Source organism: Chiloscyllium plagiosum, unplaced genomic scaffold, assembly GCF_037043375.1.
Source record: "Chiloscyllium plagiosum isolate Xiang-an unplaced genomic scaffold, Cpla_swu_hap1 HiC_scaffold_34, whole genome shotgun sequence".
Classification (NCBI taxonomy): Eukaryota; Metazoa; Chordata; class Chondrichthyes; order Orectolobiformes; family Hemiscylliidae; genus Chiloscyllium; species Chiloscyllium plagiosum.
Window position 1 is genome coordinate 13,301,443 of NW_028270172.1, and position 17,660 is coordinate 13,319,102.

Below are 17,660 nucleotides of genomic sequence, written 5' to 3' on the forward strand. Positions count from 1 at the left end.
GGCCATGCTAAATTGTCCATAGTGTTCAGGGATGTGGAGGTTAGGTGGGATAGCCAGGATATATGCAGGGGTAGGTGGGTGAGCTGCTCTTTGGAGGGTTGGTATGGACTTGATGGGCTGAATGACGTACCTCCACACTATAAGGATTTGTGATTCTCAGCACCAAACTGTTATTTCTGGAGTCCATGTAGAAACCACATAAAAGTTGGGTCATCAAAGAATATTTTGATAAAGTTTTAGAGTGTGTGTGTCTGTCTGTAGGATCATTCTTATAAGAAAGCAATGTGTATTTTTCCAAATTACAATCCCATTTGCACAGTCATGAAAAGATACTTTGAATTCACTAAACCGTAAGATAATGCAGGTGACAGCAGGTTATGTTTTGTAAGGGCTGGTATTAGAGTATTTGGAAAAGTCGATCAGTACTGGTACCAGCTCAGAAAAGGACCAGCTTGTCTCCATCCAGTCTCTCAGATCTATTTGCAGATTTGAAATAATTGAAAATTTTGGAAACACTCAGCAGGTTAGATAGCTTCTGTGGAGAAAAAGAGAGAGATGGTTCAGATGGATGATTGAAATTTCAAATTGTTAGCACCATTTTTTTTCATTGATCATGAAATCAATTCTTTTGGGAACACTGAGTGTCATATTGGATGTACTCGCAGCGCCAATGGCCAAATTAAATGTTACAGCACCTACCTGTTTGACAGTGGTGGTATCAGCACTTGGTACCAAGTGCTTGCTGCAGAGAAACTTGTTCCAGTTTCAGTTCAAACTCTTCAGCTGCCTTCAGGACGTGAAATGATAGGATGGAGTTGGCAATCACCTCAGGTTTGTGCTCTCTGACAACGAGAGAGAAAGGAACATGCATTTGTATGTAGGGCAAAGATCTCAGTCTTCTCCATAGAAATCACAATGGTTTATTTCCACCTCTCATATACACGCCTGTAGCCAACACAGAAAATAAACAGCTAAGCTTGAATCTCTGTAGATCTATAGAAGAATAATGGCACAGTAGGAGGCAATGCAACAGTGTAATTTTAATCTGTGGAAATCCTATTGTGATCCAAGGTACTTAATTAATCATAATAGATGACACATCTTAATGAAAGTTGATGTTGAATTGAAGTGGGATTTTATTCCAAAGCAAAACTACTGCCCTTTTCTAATCCCACCTTCCAGCACCTGGTCTGTTGCTTTACAGTTACAGTGCTACAGGGCAGATTCAATGAGAAGATGGCTACTGCCTCCAACTCCAAACATCAGAGAAGTTCAGACACCCATTCCTCTCCCATCAGCACATTTTCTTCCAGTTTGAAACCACAGCTAGAGTTCCTGGCAAAATCAACCCATCTGAAACAGTTTCTTTAAGATCAAAACAATGTTGTTTGGAGACAGGAGGCAGATCAACAGTGTAATTTTAATCTGTAGAAATCCTTTTACAGGTCTGTTGTAATTCCAGGTACTGAATTAATCATAATGGTTAACACATCTTAATGAAAGTTGTTGATATGAAATGGGATTTTATTCCATGCTAATTTACATCTGTTTTTCAATGTGTGGACCATGATCAGAACAGCCCTTTGGAAAAATACATTTTGTCCAGAATCAACACAAATTTGAATGGTTGTAATGCCCAAAATGCAACATTACCCACAAATTGGCAATTTTGCTCAGAGATCTTACCAAAATTACTGTGTGGTAAATGGAAGACAACTGGCGCGTTAAATTCTGCAGCAGTATTGATGTTTGTTATATATTATGCTTTGTATTCATATGTACTAGGCAGGCAGACCAGAGTGCTTTACCCTTCACCTCACCTTTTAATACATGGCTTTCATCCTGTGTACCCCCAGCAAAAAAATATTCCATGCCCAGCATGAAACAGTTTGCTCAGTGAGTACAATAATCAGCAAGAAACCGATTATTTTTGCATGGCTGTTCTGCTTCAGATATTTCTGTGTACGACCTGGAAAATGTTTGAAATTCCTCTAAATCAGGACAAACTGAAAATGATTCCTTTAGATGCAGAGAAGTGTTGTGTGGCATTTATTGGATATTTCAGCCACCTTCCTACATATCACTAAATCAGGGGCTCCCAAAAATTTTCCTATTGGCACCACATTTCAAGGCTAGATAATTGTTACCATCCCTTAGTGAGAGTGTCAGGACACTAGGTTATAGTCCAACAGGTTTATTTGAAATCACAAGCTTTTGGAGTGCTGCTCTTTTGTCAGGTGAAGGGAAGGGGCAGCGCTCTAAAAGCTTGTGATTTCAAATAAACCTGATGGACTGTGTGACTCCTGACTTTGTCCACCCCCTCCAACACCAGCACCTCCGCATCATTAGTGAGAGTGTTAAGAGCACAGGGAGTGGGTAGGGTAAGCAAACCCGTAAGATTAGAGGGTAGGGAAGTCATTCTGCAAGGGTAGGGTGAAAAGTGGAGTAGAGAGGGGACAGAGTTTTAGGGAGATGTCATGGTTTTTTTAAATAGAGGTATGGTCTACCATTTGTACTGCTGCACGAGCGAGGCTTTGAGGATGTATTGTTCAGGTTACGGTCTTGGTTTCCAAATTTGCATGAATTAAAGCTGCCTCCTGTGTGTTCATTCACTCAGAGCTCCATGACAACCAATGCTGCCATACAGCTCAATCTTACTTGGGGGCCACAATCCCTAATTTGGGAAGCCCTGCTCTAAATAATAAACAGAGCAAGGTGAAGATATGCATTTTAATTCCAGCTGGGGGGAAACAAAAAGGTTTTAATCCACCGGTGAAAAGTTTGTGTGTTTAATTCTCTGTACATTGGCCTAAAGGAACTAGACAGCATGTAAATCAGATCCCTGGTGGTCAGTGCTGCATAGTCAATCACCACTCACTGAGTAAATATATACTACACTGATCCTTTATAATGACATTCTGGGATCAGATTCAGCAATCTGATACACAAAAGTTGTTTCTGAACCATGGCCTCAGCCAAAGCATAGTATTGGATGGAATATCACATAGACCAAATTGTGTGTTTACTTCTATGAATATGGGATATGGGCGTTGCTAGCACAAGTTATTGTCCACTCCTAATTGACCTTATGAAAATGGTGACGAGCCATATAAACTGCTCCAGTCTAAGATATTTCCCCAGCGCTGTTAGACAAGGAGTTTCCGTATTTTAAGTAAGTGATGATAAAGGAACAGTGGCTAATTTGTGCACAAGAGGATTCCACAAGCAATAATGAAAGAGAGATCATTGGATAATTGATTTATAGAGACGCGATAATTGAATGATCTTGGTTAGGACACAGGGAGTACCTTTTTCCAATGATGAATTATACTTTATGTCCATTTGAAACAGCAAATAGGGATTTGACATCACATGACATGATCCAATGCATGTTGTCAAACCTACAAAGTGCACACAGAGGATTTCTGATGAATCAGGAGCTGTAGGACTGAACAGGGAATTTTAACATGGCCACAAATATTTTCCATCATGAGAAAATCAAACCTAACTCGCTGTATACAGCAGAGTGCTCCACTGAATTCAAAACACTTTGATACTAATTAACGTGGAGCTGTGGAATCAAACAGTTAATAGGGCAGCCTGTCTTGTACTCCATCTAGTTTGAGAAAAGGAAATTGGACAGAGTGCAAAATGAGCTACTAGTTTTCTCAGTTGCTTATTATAGACATCATTAGGAGCATGGGGACATAAGATCAGGAGGAGGACATTCAGCCCATCGAGCTCTTCCATTGTTCATTTCGATCACGGCTGATCATCTACCTCAACACCACTACCCGCACTATTTCCATATCCCTCAATGCCATTGGTTATTCAGAAATCTGTCTACTTCTATCTTGAATTGCTTAGGGGCAGTTTCACTGCCCTCTGGGGTAGAGCATCCAAAGATGCACCATCCTCTCAGAGAAGAAATTCCTCATTTCATTTTAAATGGCTTAAATTATCCTGAGATTGTGTCCATACTTCTGGACTCATTAGCTAGGGGAAACATTTTATTTACAACCACCCTGGCACACTCTGCAATTAATTTGGAAATTTTTTAGATTAAATAGCAATGATTAGCAAGCACACTCTAGCGATTACCAAACCTCATTAGGAAGTTATTTCCAGAATATATATATCTGCAATGACTGTTGATGAAAACTTGCAATAAAGGTGAATATTTCTTTGACTAAAAAAAAAATCTTCTGAATTGTATTTCCCTCTGTCTGTCTACAGCTTTGGAGTTTTATTGATCAGCACCTTCTACATCCCTCAGTATCCCATGGATCAGCAGCAAAGACAGCAGATGAAGGTGAAGCTGGTGGCTATTTGCACAGCACTGCTCTTTGTATCCATGATTGCCAACACTGCCCAGAGCAGTGGCCTGAGCCATCAAATCAACTATAGAAGTAAGCACCAAAACTCTGCTACCTATTATAGGGTCATTCAGTGGTTCTGAACAAGCAACTGAGAAGGGAGGGTGTACATGTTGCAGTTGAGTGGGCCTGAAGGTTATATATCTCATCCTTCCCCCCTTTACCATGATTAATCAAGTGACTTAAGACATTAGGTTGGATGTGGGAACATTCATACTTGAGATCCATTGCATTATTTTTTATTTGCCGAAATTCTACATGGACCAAACTCAGAAAAGTTATTTAATGTTTAATTTGGACTATTTGTCATTCATAAACGAACCAAGGGCTCCACATTTGGTTTCATATTAAACAGTATTTGTACCTGCACCTGGAATTTGATGGAATATTTCACATTACCGTGTAACAAACAGATGTGTCCATTTTTCTAGCAGGTTTCAGTTGGGGTATAACTGACTAGAAGTTATAGAGTCATAAAGATGTACAGCATGGAAACAGACCCTTCGGTCCAACTCATCCATGCCGACCAGATATCTTAATCTAATCTAGTTCCATTTGCCAGCAATTGGTCCATATCCCTCCAAACCCTTCCTATTCATATACCCATCCAGATGCCTTTTAAATGTGGTAATTGTGCCAGTCTTCACCATTTCCTCTGGCAGCTCATTCCTCTGTGTGAAAAAGTTGCCCCTTAGGTCCCTTTTAAATCTTTCCCCTCTCATCTTATCCCTTTGCCCTCTAGTTCTGGAGTTCCCTATCCTGGGTAAAAGAGATTGGCTGTCCATTCTATCCATGCCCGTCATCATTTTATAAACCTCTATAAGGTCATCCCTCAGCTTCTGACGCTCCAGGGAAAATAGTCACAGCCTATTCGGCCTCTCCCTCTAACTCAAACCCTCCAAACCTGGCAACATCTTTGTAAATCTTTTCTGTACCCTTTCAAATTTCACAACATCTTTCCATTAGCAGGGAGACCAGAATTGAATGCAGTATTCCGAGTGTGACCTAACCAATGTCCTGTACAGCCGCAACATGACCTCCCAACTCCTTCACTCAATGCACTGACCAATAAGGGAAAGTGTAACAAACACCACCTTCACTATCCTATCTACCTGCGACTCCACTTTCAAGGAGCTATGAAACTGCATTCCAACGTCTCTTTATTCAGCATCACTCTCCAGGACCTTACTATTAAATGTGTAAGTCTGCCCTGATTTGCTTTACAAAATACAACACCTTACATTTATCTAAATTAAACTCCACCTGCAACAGCTTGGCCCATCCACCCATCCTATTCATTGAATGTACGGTAATGAGTTTCTTTCTCCATATAACAAGGGATTTGACTGACACCAGTGTTCATCTGTGTTATGTTAGCACTCAGTACGTATCTAAGCATTTTTTCCTAACACTCTACACATACCCTGATACAAAGACCTGCTTAATATTTTCACCACCTCACTAGTAAGTAAAGTCACCATAGTCCCAGAGGGCCACTCTCTCATTAGAGAGAGATGACTAGCGGTGGTTTCACCTGAGGGTCACCACGCCTCAGGTAAGACGTGAGGTCGACAAGGCTGGACCTTAATAGTAACTTCAGCTGATACAGGAATGGAATCCATGCTGTTGACATCACTCTACAATGCAAATCAGCTATCCAGCCAACTGAGCTAACTGACCCTCACCTCACTAACAATCCTTAACTGTCTCCCGCCTGCTTACTTCCATGTGTAGGATGTCAGCTCAGCAGATATTTGTTTAGATTAAATTTAGATATTTAGGGGCTAGAATTGGTTTGACATAAAATTTCCTCTAAATAACTATTTTCTTCACAGTTCCACTCTCTCTGGTATAAATGAGCCCTGTGTTAACCATCTTCCAATGTGGTTTTTAACTTGGGTTCATTTGTATTATTTTTGTTTGGATCTCTGGATTTGATCATAATGAATTCATAATGAAGAAGTGGGAAGTTTAATTCATTCCAACGTAGTTTCCAATATCCACAATGATCCAATCTTACTGAAGAATATATTACAGTCTCACAATGATTTCAATAGTACCATAAGCAACTCACATTGACTTTTAAGAAATTTAATATGGAATATAAAATCCTCTCTTCAGGAGATGTAATAGTGGGATTTTGATAGAGTGGATGAGGAGAAAAGGTTTCCTCTAACAGACGGGTATAGCCAGAGGACACAGATTTAAGAAAAATAACAGAAATTCCAGGCTGAACTGGAATGTACAAAATGAAAAATTGGTGACAGCAGATTCAATAATAACTTTCAAAAAAGGATTTGGATATGTAACGGAAAAGGAACATTCACAGGGCTTTGGGAAATGAACGAGGGACTGGGATTAACTCGATAGCTCTTTCAAAAAGCCAGCACAAACAAGATGGACTAAATATCTCCTTCTCTGCTGTTTGATGTATCTGTCTCAGAACAAGGGCAGACTATTTCAGCCCCTTGAGCACTTTTTATCATTCAATGGCTACAATCTGCACACACGTTCTTGCCCAAATCATAAGACCATAAGACAAAGGAGCAGAAATTAGACCATTCAGCTCATTGAGTCTGCTCCACCGTTTAATCATGGCTGATAGGTTTCTCCACCCCTTTCTCTCACTTTCTCCCTTGATACTCAAGAACCCATCTCAGTCTTAAATATACTCAATGACCTGGCCTCCACAGCCTTCTGTGGCAATGAATTCCATAGATTTACCATTCTCTGGCTGAAGACATTTCTCCTTATCTCCATTCTAAAAGGTCTTCCCTTTAATCTAAGGCTGTGCCCTCGGGTCCTAGTCTCTCCGACTAATGGAAACATCTTCCCAACATCCACTCTGCCCAGGCCATTCAGTAATCTGTAAGTTTCAATTAGATCCCTCCTCATCCTTCTAAACTCCACTGAGTATCGACCCAGAGTCCTCAAACGTTCCTCATATTTTAAGCGTTTCATTCCTGGGACCATTCTCGTGAACCTCCTCTGAATATGCTCAGGACTAGTACATCCTTCCTGAGATATGGGGCCACAAAAATGTGCACAATACTCCAAATGTGGTCTGACCAGAGCGTTATAGAGCCTCAGAAGTACATCCTTGCTTTTATATTTAAATTCTCTCAAAATAAATGCCATCACTGCATTTGCCTTCATAACTACTGACTCAACCTGAAAGTTTACCTGGACTAGAACTAAATCTCTTAATATCTTTGCACAACACAAAACTATAATCAGAACATGGAACGGAAGGAGGCCATTCATCCTTTCCTGGATCACTGATCACCTCCACAATGCCACTTTCTTGCACTATCTCCTCATCATTTAATGTTATATATCTCTAGAAATCCACCAGTTTCTGACTTGAATATATTGGTTGGCTGAGCTTCCATAACATCTAGGGTACAGAATTTCAAGGACTCACCAACTCTAAGTGAAGAAATTCCTCCTTATTTCAGTCTTAAAAACCTGTCTGTTATCCTGAGATTATTTTGGCTTTGCACGGTGGCTCAGTGGTTAGCACTGCTGCCTCACAGCACCAGGGACCCGAGTTCAATTCCTTGGGCGACTGTCTGTGTGGAGTTTGCACATTCTCCCCGTGTCTCTGTGCGTTTCCTCTGGGAGCTCTGGTTTCCTCCCACAATCCACAGATGGGCAGGTTAGGGTGAATAGGCCATGTTAAATTGCCCTGTAGTGTTCAGGGATGTGTTGGTTAGGTGTATTAGTCAGGGGTTAATGTAGAGTAATATGGTAGGGGAATGGGTCTGGGTGGGTTACTCTTTGGAGGATTGGTGTGGACTTGTTGGGCCAAATGGCCTATTTCTACACTGTAGGGATTCTATTAAGACAACTGTATATGACATCTTAATGATTTCTGACCTCTGCTCGGGTATATGATAGGTAGCCTCAAGTTTTGTTTGATATTCTTCAGTGGGGTTGACACCTTTTAGAATATTCTCACGAAAGGTGAAATGTGTACAGTTCACTACAGGATTCTGTTTGTTCTGCTCCAATCAAAGAAATCAACTTATTTTTTAGGTAGTGGTTTGCACATAGGACACAGGAGAAACTTCCCTTAACAAGCTCTAACATCGTATTGGGGAGGTGCTGGTACAGTGGTATTATCACTGAAGTGATATTCTAAAGACCCAGATAATGTTCTGGAGTCTGGAGTTTGAATCATGCCATGGCAGATGGTGGAATTTGAATTCAATAAAAACCTGGTTCACTAATGTCCTTAAGGGAATGAAACTGCCATCTTACCTGAACTAGCCTCCAGACTCCAGACCCACAGCAATGTGTCTCTTAACTGCCCTCTGGGCAATTAGGGATGGGCAATAAATGCTGGTGTAGTCAGTGATGCCCTCATCCTGTGAATGAATAAAAAAAATGCCCTCAGAAGACTTCCCTAGTAAATTAGGTAATTTTCTTTCCAACATATCACACCGACTCTTATTATTTGTTACTTACCACTGTGGCAGGGCAGGAGCTGTTCAGAATGGGATGTCTATCTTGCTCATTCAATGGTTTCTTGAGATGCTGACTGGTGAATGAGGTGACCTCTCCTGTGGATGCTTCTGGGTGGCATGAGGTCTTTGTGCTTCATGGCCTCATTGGACTCACGGCCACATTCACATTTCGAGTCACCCCCTCATCCATCTTCCATTGGTGGAGCTGGTGGTTGGCTTGCTCAGTGTTGATTGGGTTGAGAGCTCTCCGCCGTCTTACAGGAACGTTCAAGGCGGCTCGTTTGGCTGGTGATAGGATGTTACTTGTTGATGTTCTGTGTATTCCACGATTTTGGACAGTAGGTTGATGCCAGCAACAAGCTGAAATGAGGGAGGATTTTGCCATGTAAGATCAGTCTTAATATATCAAAAATCATTTCAAATGGCTTTCTTTTTATTGCCAGAAGCCAGGAAAAAACAATATCACTAACCTGAGCTAGATTTAATTCACTGGACAAGGTTTGTGGACCGCCCATTTTCATGTGTTTAAAGGCAGTGGTGGAAGGTGGGATTGGGGTGAACTTGTAAATCATAGTCCACTTGGGCCTATTAATCCCCCCACTTGCTCGTGTATTTGCTCCTTTCACTTGCGTGGACATGGTGTCGGGTGACCCACCTACCTTGTGACTTCTTGAGGCCCATGAGTGGTTAATGAAGCAGTGCTTGAATACCTCATCCTGTCACTGCTGTTCCTTCACCCACAGTGGGCTGTGTCCCCATGTCAGGTGCTCCAACAACTTTTTACTGTTGTTGGGCAGAGGGGGAATCTCCTTTTAAGGTTGCCTATGCCCCTGTTGGAGGCACCCTCCCCTCCACAAGGTCACACTCTCCTTTTACGACTCCCACCCTGGCCTCTCAAGAACTGGCTCCCCACCCCAGTTATCCCCTTCCCTTGCCCTCCAACACCACCCTCCCCCACCCCTTCTCAAAAGCGTAGGTACCCCACCGATTCCTTAGACTCATCCAGCTCCATCATCCTTCTTCTTCAGGTTCTGGCAATGCCCACCATTGCTGGCATCTGTTTTACTTGAGTCTTCATTCCAAGGCGTTGGGAGTGAGGAATGGGTGTTTGGTGGTGCTGCTGAAGTCTTGACCTTTAGAGAGTTACTGCCCCATGATGTGGTAAATGGCAGCCAGGCCTAAAAGAATAATCACCATCTGAAAGATTCTGCCGTTGGTCAAGTAGAGGTGACTGCTGACCAATAATGCCAACTCGTTCTGTCCATTGGGTGCATCTGTTTTCTCAAAGCCATGGACAGTCCCCAGCAGGGGACTGCACACCCAATGTCATTCCATTGAACACAGTAAAAGACAAAAACATTTAACTCTGTAAAAACAGTGAAACGGAGTCAACTTTCAGAAAACTATCTCGTTTTATGTTTCTATTCTAAAACTGCATGTATCAACCAAATTTGTGTACATTTACAGATTCCAAAATTGACCCGTTCTGGTACGTGGGTCGTGGAGTGCGACCGATTGGCCGCTTCGGAAAGAGGCAGATGAAAAGTAGCAGCAATCTGAGACCATCGGTGGATAACCTGGAGCTGATCCTGAATGCTCTGAGGCAACAGGACGCATTAGATTCTGACCAGCAGATGGGAGGGGACAACACCTACTGACAATCTCTGCCACCAAGCACACCTCTGAGAAACAATGGCAGAATTCCCTTCCTACCTCACACTTTGTATTTACCCACGTGACTGTGAAACCACGCGCATGTCTGCTTAGTGTGTACACCTCCCGACCCTCCCAAAGCTGACCCAGAACAGACCACATTAACCTAGGAACCACCACTGACACTGACTCTATATTCACAGAACTGAGACCCAGTATAAGTCCTATTTTAATTCAAAAAAATCTGTTACTTAAAATATCTGCTTACAATTTTAATGCAGTTTTAAACCAATATCTCTTACATTTCAACAACATATTAACTAAAGAGAAAATTCCACAAAGCGTGTCTGTAAGAGGCTTAGTTCTGTCCAATAATTTTGTTAAATACATTAGAAAATGACCAACAATTTATTTTTAATTGTTAATGTGAGCCACATAGAAATACCAAATATCATTCATTGTGATCATGCAGAATTTATGACATTATATAAAACAGTTTAATGTTAATTTAAAAATAGATGCTTCAGTTTAAGTTGTTAATGCTAATCACTTTCCACATTTGATCTATCATTTCGAAAATAAATATATTACCTTGTAACTATGTGCTGTTGATCTCACTTAAAGTGGTACTTTCTTTTAAAAAAAAGTGGTGGCTGTCTAATTTTGTTAATTGGATAAGGAAAGCTAAGTGTTATTCACATAGAAGTGACCCAGTAATGTGATTCAACACAAATCGTGTTCTGTTTGTAAACAAGCCAATACTTCACAAAGACAGGGTTCCTTTAACATCAGCTGGGTTGTGTTGAAGGCCTTCTTAACTTTTCTGCACTTAATGTTCATTCTGTTTGGTGGGAAAATGCTGAAAGAGTTTTAATTTTAACAGTTAAATATCAAATTCTTAGTCTTCTCCAAAGTGCGATTTACTGAACAGGTCACTGCCTAATTTGGGAATTAACTTGCATTTGAAGGTTTTCAACACTTGTAGTCAGTCAATGTGAGCAAATTAAACAAAAAGTAGCTTTCACTTTCGAAAGATAGTCATTTTTGTTGCACCTTTCACATCAGCATGTCCCAAGCACTCTTGGGAGAAGGTATTATCTTTGAGCTGTAGTTATTGTTCTAACATAAGAATCAGTGGCATACAGTAAACCTTCACACGCACTAATGTGGTAATGGCCAGACCTTCTGCTTGTCAGTGATGTTGGATGAGGGTTTAAAAATTGGCCAGCACACAGGGAGAATTCCTGCGCCTTTTCAATATATGAGGGTTTATTTTTAAAATCCACCTGAAAAGGCTGATACGTCTCAGGCCTTGATTTAATATCACATCTTAGAGAATGCATCTTTGGCAGTGCAGCACTTCCTCAGTCCAGAATTGCAGTGTTAGCTTGGGTTATGTGCTCAAGTCTCCCAATTGGGACGTAAAGTTACAACATTTTAACTCAATGTTACCCGTAGAGCTGTGTCTGCGATTGACTATGTATCTCCTCCCCGTTAAAGAAACCCCTTGACTGCCAGCGCCTGAATCCTGCCTGCCTGCCTGCTGAGTCTTTTTCCTTGGTCAGGGATTTTACTTCTACACCCATTAATTTCAATGGAAATGTAAGAAAGACATAATTGATATTAAAAGAAGATTCTTGTGCACTCCCAGGATGTTCTTCACTCAGGATCTGATTAAAGATATTTTAAAAAGATGTGTGATTGGGGCAGAAAAGAAAACCCCTAATGGCCTCGACACTTTCTAAAGAATTCTTTAAATGAAATGTTGGTGTTTGCTGGCCAGGGTAGTGTGTGCAGCCAATCCTTTATTGCTCTTCAGGAGTGATAGTGGGCTGCAATCCTGAACTGCTGCAGTTCATGTGGTTAGTATAAGCAAAAGATAAAGTTTCTAGAGTCCTCCCGGACTATAGCGCTGGTCTTTTCTCATTAGAGAGACAACAAGCGGTCTTTAACCTGAGGGTCACCACATCTCAGGCGAGGGCAGACATTGAGAAGGAGAGTCTTTCATGGTAACCTCAGCTGGTACAGGAAATGAACCCACATGTTGGTATCCCTGTGGTACCAACCAGCCACCTGATCCCCTTGTTCTGTGATGTATCACTGAGCCAGATTCTGGGACTTGAGTTAGTGCGCTATCATTAGTTTTACTGTGACCTTACGGAGGTTTTTAAAATCATGAGGGGCATCGAAAAGGTGAACAGCAAAGGTCATTTTCTTAGGTTGGGGAGTTCAAAACCAGAGGGCATATTTTTAAGGTGAGAGGAGAAAGATTGAAAAGGGATCTAAGGGGCAATAATTTTTACACAGAATGGTTCGTATGTGGAATGAACTGCCAGAGGAAGTGGTAGATGCAGGTACTTAAAAGATATTTGGACAGGTACATGAATAGGAAAGGTTGAGAGGGATACAGGTTAATGCAGGTGAGTGGGACTGGTTTAGTTTGGGATACTTGGTTGGCATGGATGAGTTGGACCAAAGGACTCTAGATTATCCTGGAAACACACCTGTGGTCCCACAAATGCCTATCTATCTTCCCATCTGTGGAATCCCTATCATTAATGCTTTCCAAACCATCCTTCTTGCCTCCTGTGCAGGTGAGGTATCTATAATGCTGTGGACTTAGAACATAGAACATAGAACAGTACAGCACAGAACAGGCCCTTCAGCCCACGATGTTGTGCTGACCACTGATCCTCATGTGAGGTAAACCTAATGTACGAACTCTCAAATTTCTGTGACCATATGCATGTCAGGCAGTCTCTTAAATATCCCCAATGACCTCGCTTCCACAACTGCTGTTGGCAATGCATTCCATGCTCTCACAACTCTCTGTGTAAAGAACCCGCCCCTGACATCCCCTCTATACTTTCCGCCAAACAGCTTAAAACTATGACCCCTCGTGTTAACAATTTCTGCCCTGGGAAAAAGTTTCTGGCTATCAACTCTATCTATGCCTCTCATTATCTTGTATACCTCAATTAGGTCCCGTCTCTTCCTTCTCTTTTCCAATGAAAAAAAGTCTGAACTCAGTCAACCTCTCTTTGTAAAATAAGCTCTCCATTCCAGGCAGCATCCTGGTAAACCTCCTCTGAACCCTCTCCAAAGCATCCACATCTTTCCTATAATAGGGCGACCAGAACTGGACATAGTATTCCAAGTGCGGTCTAACCAAAGTTTTATAGAGCTGCAACAAGATCTCACAGCTCTTAAACTCAATCCCCCTGTTAATGAAAGCCAAAACACCATATGCTTTCTTAACAACCCTGTCCACCTGGGTGGCAATTTTAAGGGATCTATGTACCTGCACACCAAGATCCCTCTGTTCCTCCACACTGCCAAGAATCCTGTCTTTTATCCTGTACTCAACTTTCAAGTTCGACCTTCCAAAATGCATCACCTCACATTTATCCAGGTTGAACTCCATCTGCCACCTCTCAGCCCATCTCTGCATCCTGTCAATGTCACGCTGCAGCCTACAACAATCCTCTATACTGTCAACGACACCTCCAACCTTTGTGTCATCTGCAAACTTGCTAACCCATCCTTCAATCTCCTCATCCGAGTCATTAATAAAACTTACAAAGAGTAGAGGCCCAAGAACAGAGCCCTGTGGAACACCACTCACCACTGACTTCCAGGCAGAATATTTTCCTTCCACTGCCACTCGCTGTCTTCTGTTGACCAGCCAATTCTGTATCCAGACAGCTAAGTTCCCCTGTATCCCATTCCTCCTGACCTTCTGAACGAGCCTACCATGGGGAACTTTATCAAATGCCTTGCTGAAGTCCATATACACCACATCCACTGTTCGACCCTCATCAACTTGTCTAGTAATATCCTCAAAGAACTCAATAAGATTCGTGAGGCATGACCTGCCCGTCACAAAGCCGTGCTAACTGCCTTTAATCAAGCCATGCTCTTCCAGATGGTCATAAATCCTATCCCTCAGAATCCTTTCTAACACCTTGCAGACGACAGACGTGAGACTGACTGGTCTGTAATTGCCGGGGATTTCCCTATTTCCTTTCTTGAAGAGAGGAATTACATTTGCCTCTCTCCAGTCCTCAGGTACGACTCCGGTGGAGAGCGAGGATGCAAAGATCTTCGCAAGCGGCGAAGCAATCACATTTCTGGCTTCCCAAAGCAGTCGAGGTCAAATCTGGTCTGGCCCTGGCAACTTGTCAATCTTAATGTTTGTCAAAATTTCAACACATCAGCTTCCTCAATCTCTATCTGTTCCAGCATGCTTACCTGCTCCTCAATGGTTTCATTCACTATAAGGTCCTTTTCTTTAGTAAAGACAGAAGCAAAAAACTCATTTAGGGCCTCCCCTACCTCCTCAGACTCCACACACAAGTTCCCTATGCTATCCCTGATCGGCCCTACTCTTTCTTTGATCATTTTCTTATTCCTCACATACGTGTAAAATGCCTTTGGATTCTCCCTAATCCTTCCTGCCAAGCTTTTTTCGTGGCCCCTCCTGGCTCTCCTCAGACAATTTTTGAGCTCCTTCCTCGCCTGCCTGTAATCCTCTAGAGCTGATCAAGACCCTTGCTTCCTCCACCTTACATAAACTGCCTTCTTTCTTTTGATGAGAAGCTCCTCCACTCTCGTCATCCAAGGTTCCTTTATCTTACCTCTTCTTGCCTGTCTCAGAGGAACACATTTGTGCATCACTCGCAACAACTGTTCCTTAAACAGTCTCCACATGTCTATAGTGTCCTTTCCATGGAACAATTGCCCCCAGTCCATGCTTCCCAACTCACGTCTGATAGTATCATAGTTTCCTTTTCCCCAATTAAATATCCTCCCATTGTGCCTGCTTCTCTCCTTCTCCATAGCTATGTAGAATGTGAGGCAGTTGTGGTCACTATCACCAAAATGCTCTCCCACCACAAGAGCTGACACCTGCCCCGGCTCATTGCCGAGCACCAAATCCAAAATGGCCTCTCCCCTCATCAGCCTGTCAACGTACTGAGTTAGGAAACCCTCCTGAACACACCTTACAAAAACAGCTCCTTCCAAACCAACTGCTCAAAGGAGGTTCCAATCAATATTGGGAAAGTTAAAGTCACCCATTACAACAACCCTACTACATTCACACTTTTCCAAAATCTGCCGACCTATGCTTTCTTTAATCTCCCTGCTGCTATTGGGGGGCCTGTAGTAAACCCCTAATGAGGTGACTGCTCCCTTACTGTTCCTAATTTCCACCCATACTGACTCAGTAGGCAGACCCTCCTCGACAATGGTAACTTCTGTAGCTGTGATACCCTCTCTGATTAGCAGTGCTACACCCCCTCCTCTTTTTCCCCCCCTCCCTATTCTTTTTAAACGTTCTAAACCCTAGAACATCCAGCAACCATTCCTGCTCCTGAGAAACCCACGTCTCTGTTATGACTTGTTCCCGAGCAGTCCCTGCAGGAATTTCCATTTTAACCAGTGCTAAGAGCTGAAGACAGGCTGTTTAATCTGTACTTGGGGTGTGGGTGTGCACATCCCTAAATACCCCTTGATCTGAGTTTCTTGCTGAATTACTTGAGAGGGCAGTTAATAGTCGACCACATGGTTGGAGGTCTGGAGTCACATGTAGACCTTACCGGGTAAGTATGGCAGATTTCCTTCCCTAAAGGACGTTAGTGAACCAACTGGGCTTTTAGAACAATCAACAACAGTCACTAATAAACCAACTGTTTTAATTTTAGATTTAAAAAAAAATTCAAATGTTACTGTCTGCCTGGTGGGATTGGAATCCATATCCTCAGAACAATAACCTGGGGCACTGGATTGTTGACCAGTGACATTACAGGCAGAAATATCATAAAACAGCTGCTGGAGATCTGAAACAAACAACAGAAATGGTTTCAGCAACTCAGCAGGTTTGGCAGAGGCTGTGGTGGGGCAAACAGAATTAACGTTTCGAGTCTGATACAACTTCTTCAGAATTAACACAGGGTCACAGGATTCAAAACATTAACTCTGTTTTCTCTGTGCACAGGTGATGCCAGATCTCCTGATATTTTTGAACCAATTTCTGTTGTTTGATTGTTTCAAACATGACAGACCTTGTGGTGGAAGCACTCGGGGGATACGTGCACTGACTGCCTGTTCCGGCTTCACTGTCCAGTGGTCACTCATCCCCTCTCTACACACTCTTCAGTTGTGGGATGACCACTTCCAAAAGCTAGCCGTCCACAAAACTCTCAGTCACCCAGATCCGGAGCAATGGACACGACAGCACAGTAATGGGACGGTGCAGGCTGTTTCGGGGAAAGATTGAGAACAGGTGGGAAGTGGGCACTGTGTAAGGGTGACTGGTTTCAAAGGAGAAATTGAGGACTGCAGATGCTGGAGAGTCAGAGTTGAAAAGTGTGGCGCTGGAAAAGCACAGCAGGTCAGGCAGCATCCGAGGAGCAGGAGAATAAAGCCTGGATTGAACACATCATTTTGGTCCTTACCACTGATTACAGAATTTTGAACTCTCCTCAAAGTGTTAATGCAGGCTTTTCCACTTAACAACCGATCAGACATAATTTTTGTGGAGCAGTCAATGTCTGCTCTGGGGCCCTTTCTGTGGAGGGTGTGCAGCTGGTTGGCTGGCACACAGGGCAGCAGGTTTTGAGATAGCTCAGGAGGCGAGGGAAGGTGAGGCAGCACTGATTCAGAGAGACGACACTTGTGGTATTGATGGAGAGGGTAGAGGAGGAGTTCCCTCCACCCTGCTCCCTCCACCCAGCTGCTGCTGCAATGTCTGGTCTCAGGCCCTCCTCCCATTCCTCCTGCCGACCAGAGCAAACTCTTCATAAATTCCATCAAGCATTCCCTTTCTCCCAGTGCCTCCTCTCATGCCAAGTGGCACGACACACATCCTAACGTCCTCAGCGATATCCTGGAATAAATATTATCGGCAAAGTCTTTCCAGTGTGCCTCAGAAAGCCTTTAAAATTTCTTTCCAAACATCCAACACCAAGTAAGCCTTCAAAACTGATATAACTACAGTAAGTAGATGCAAAGTTCTTCACAATGTCTACTTCCCAGACGCAAGAGACAAAATAAATCTCCCAGTAATACTGGGAATGAATGTGGAGAGAGGAACAAGGTTAACATTTTGAGTTTGGCATAATAGGAGTTGGGAGCTGGAAGTTTTTTGGACTGGGTTGAG

General features: G+C 42.6%; 1 protein-coding gene and 1 long non-coding RNA gene across 2 annotated transcripts in view; one reads left to right on the plus strand and one right to left on the minus strand.

Moving 5' to 3' along the window:
• LOC148141123 (uncharacterized) overlaps positions 1 to 840 on the minus strand; it is an 18,656-nt gene extending 17,816 nt beyond the window's left edge. The window contains exon 1 of the long non-coding RNA XR_015752776.1: positions 700 to 840. This is a non-coding gene — a long non-coding RNA (uncharacterized LOC148141123). The remainder of the gene's footprint in view (positions 1 to 699) is intronic.
• Positions 1 to 11,541, plus strand: part of prlh2 (prolactin releasing hormone 2) — a 12,677-nt gene extending 1,136 nt beyond the window's left edge. The window contains exons 2-3 of the mRNA XM_043718978.2: positions 4,237 to 4,409; positions 10,313 to 11,541. Coding sequence (XP_043574913.1) covers positions 4,283 to 4,409; positions 10,313 to 10,503 — 318 coding nt within the window. The 5' untranslated portion in view covers positions 4,237 to 4,282 and the 3' untranslated portion in view covers positions 10,504 to 11,541. The remainder of the gene's footprint in view (positions 1 to 4,236; positions 4,410 to 10,312) is intronic.
• Positions 11,542 to 17,660: the final 6,119 nt, after the last annotated feature.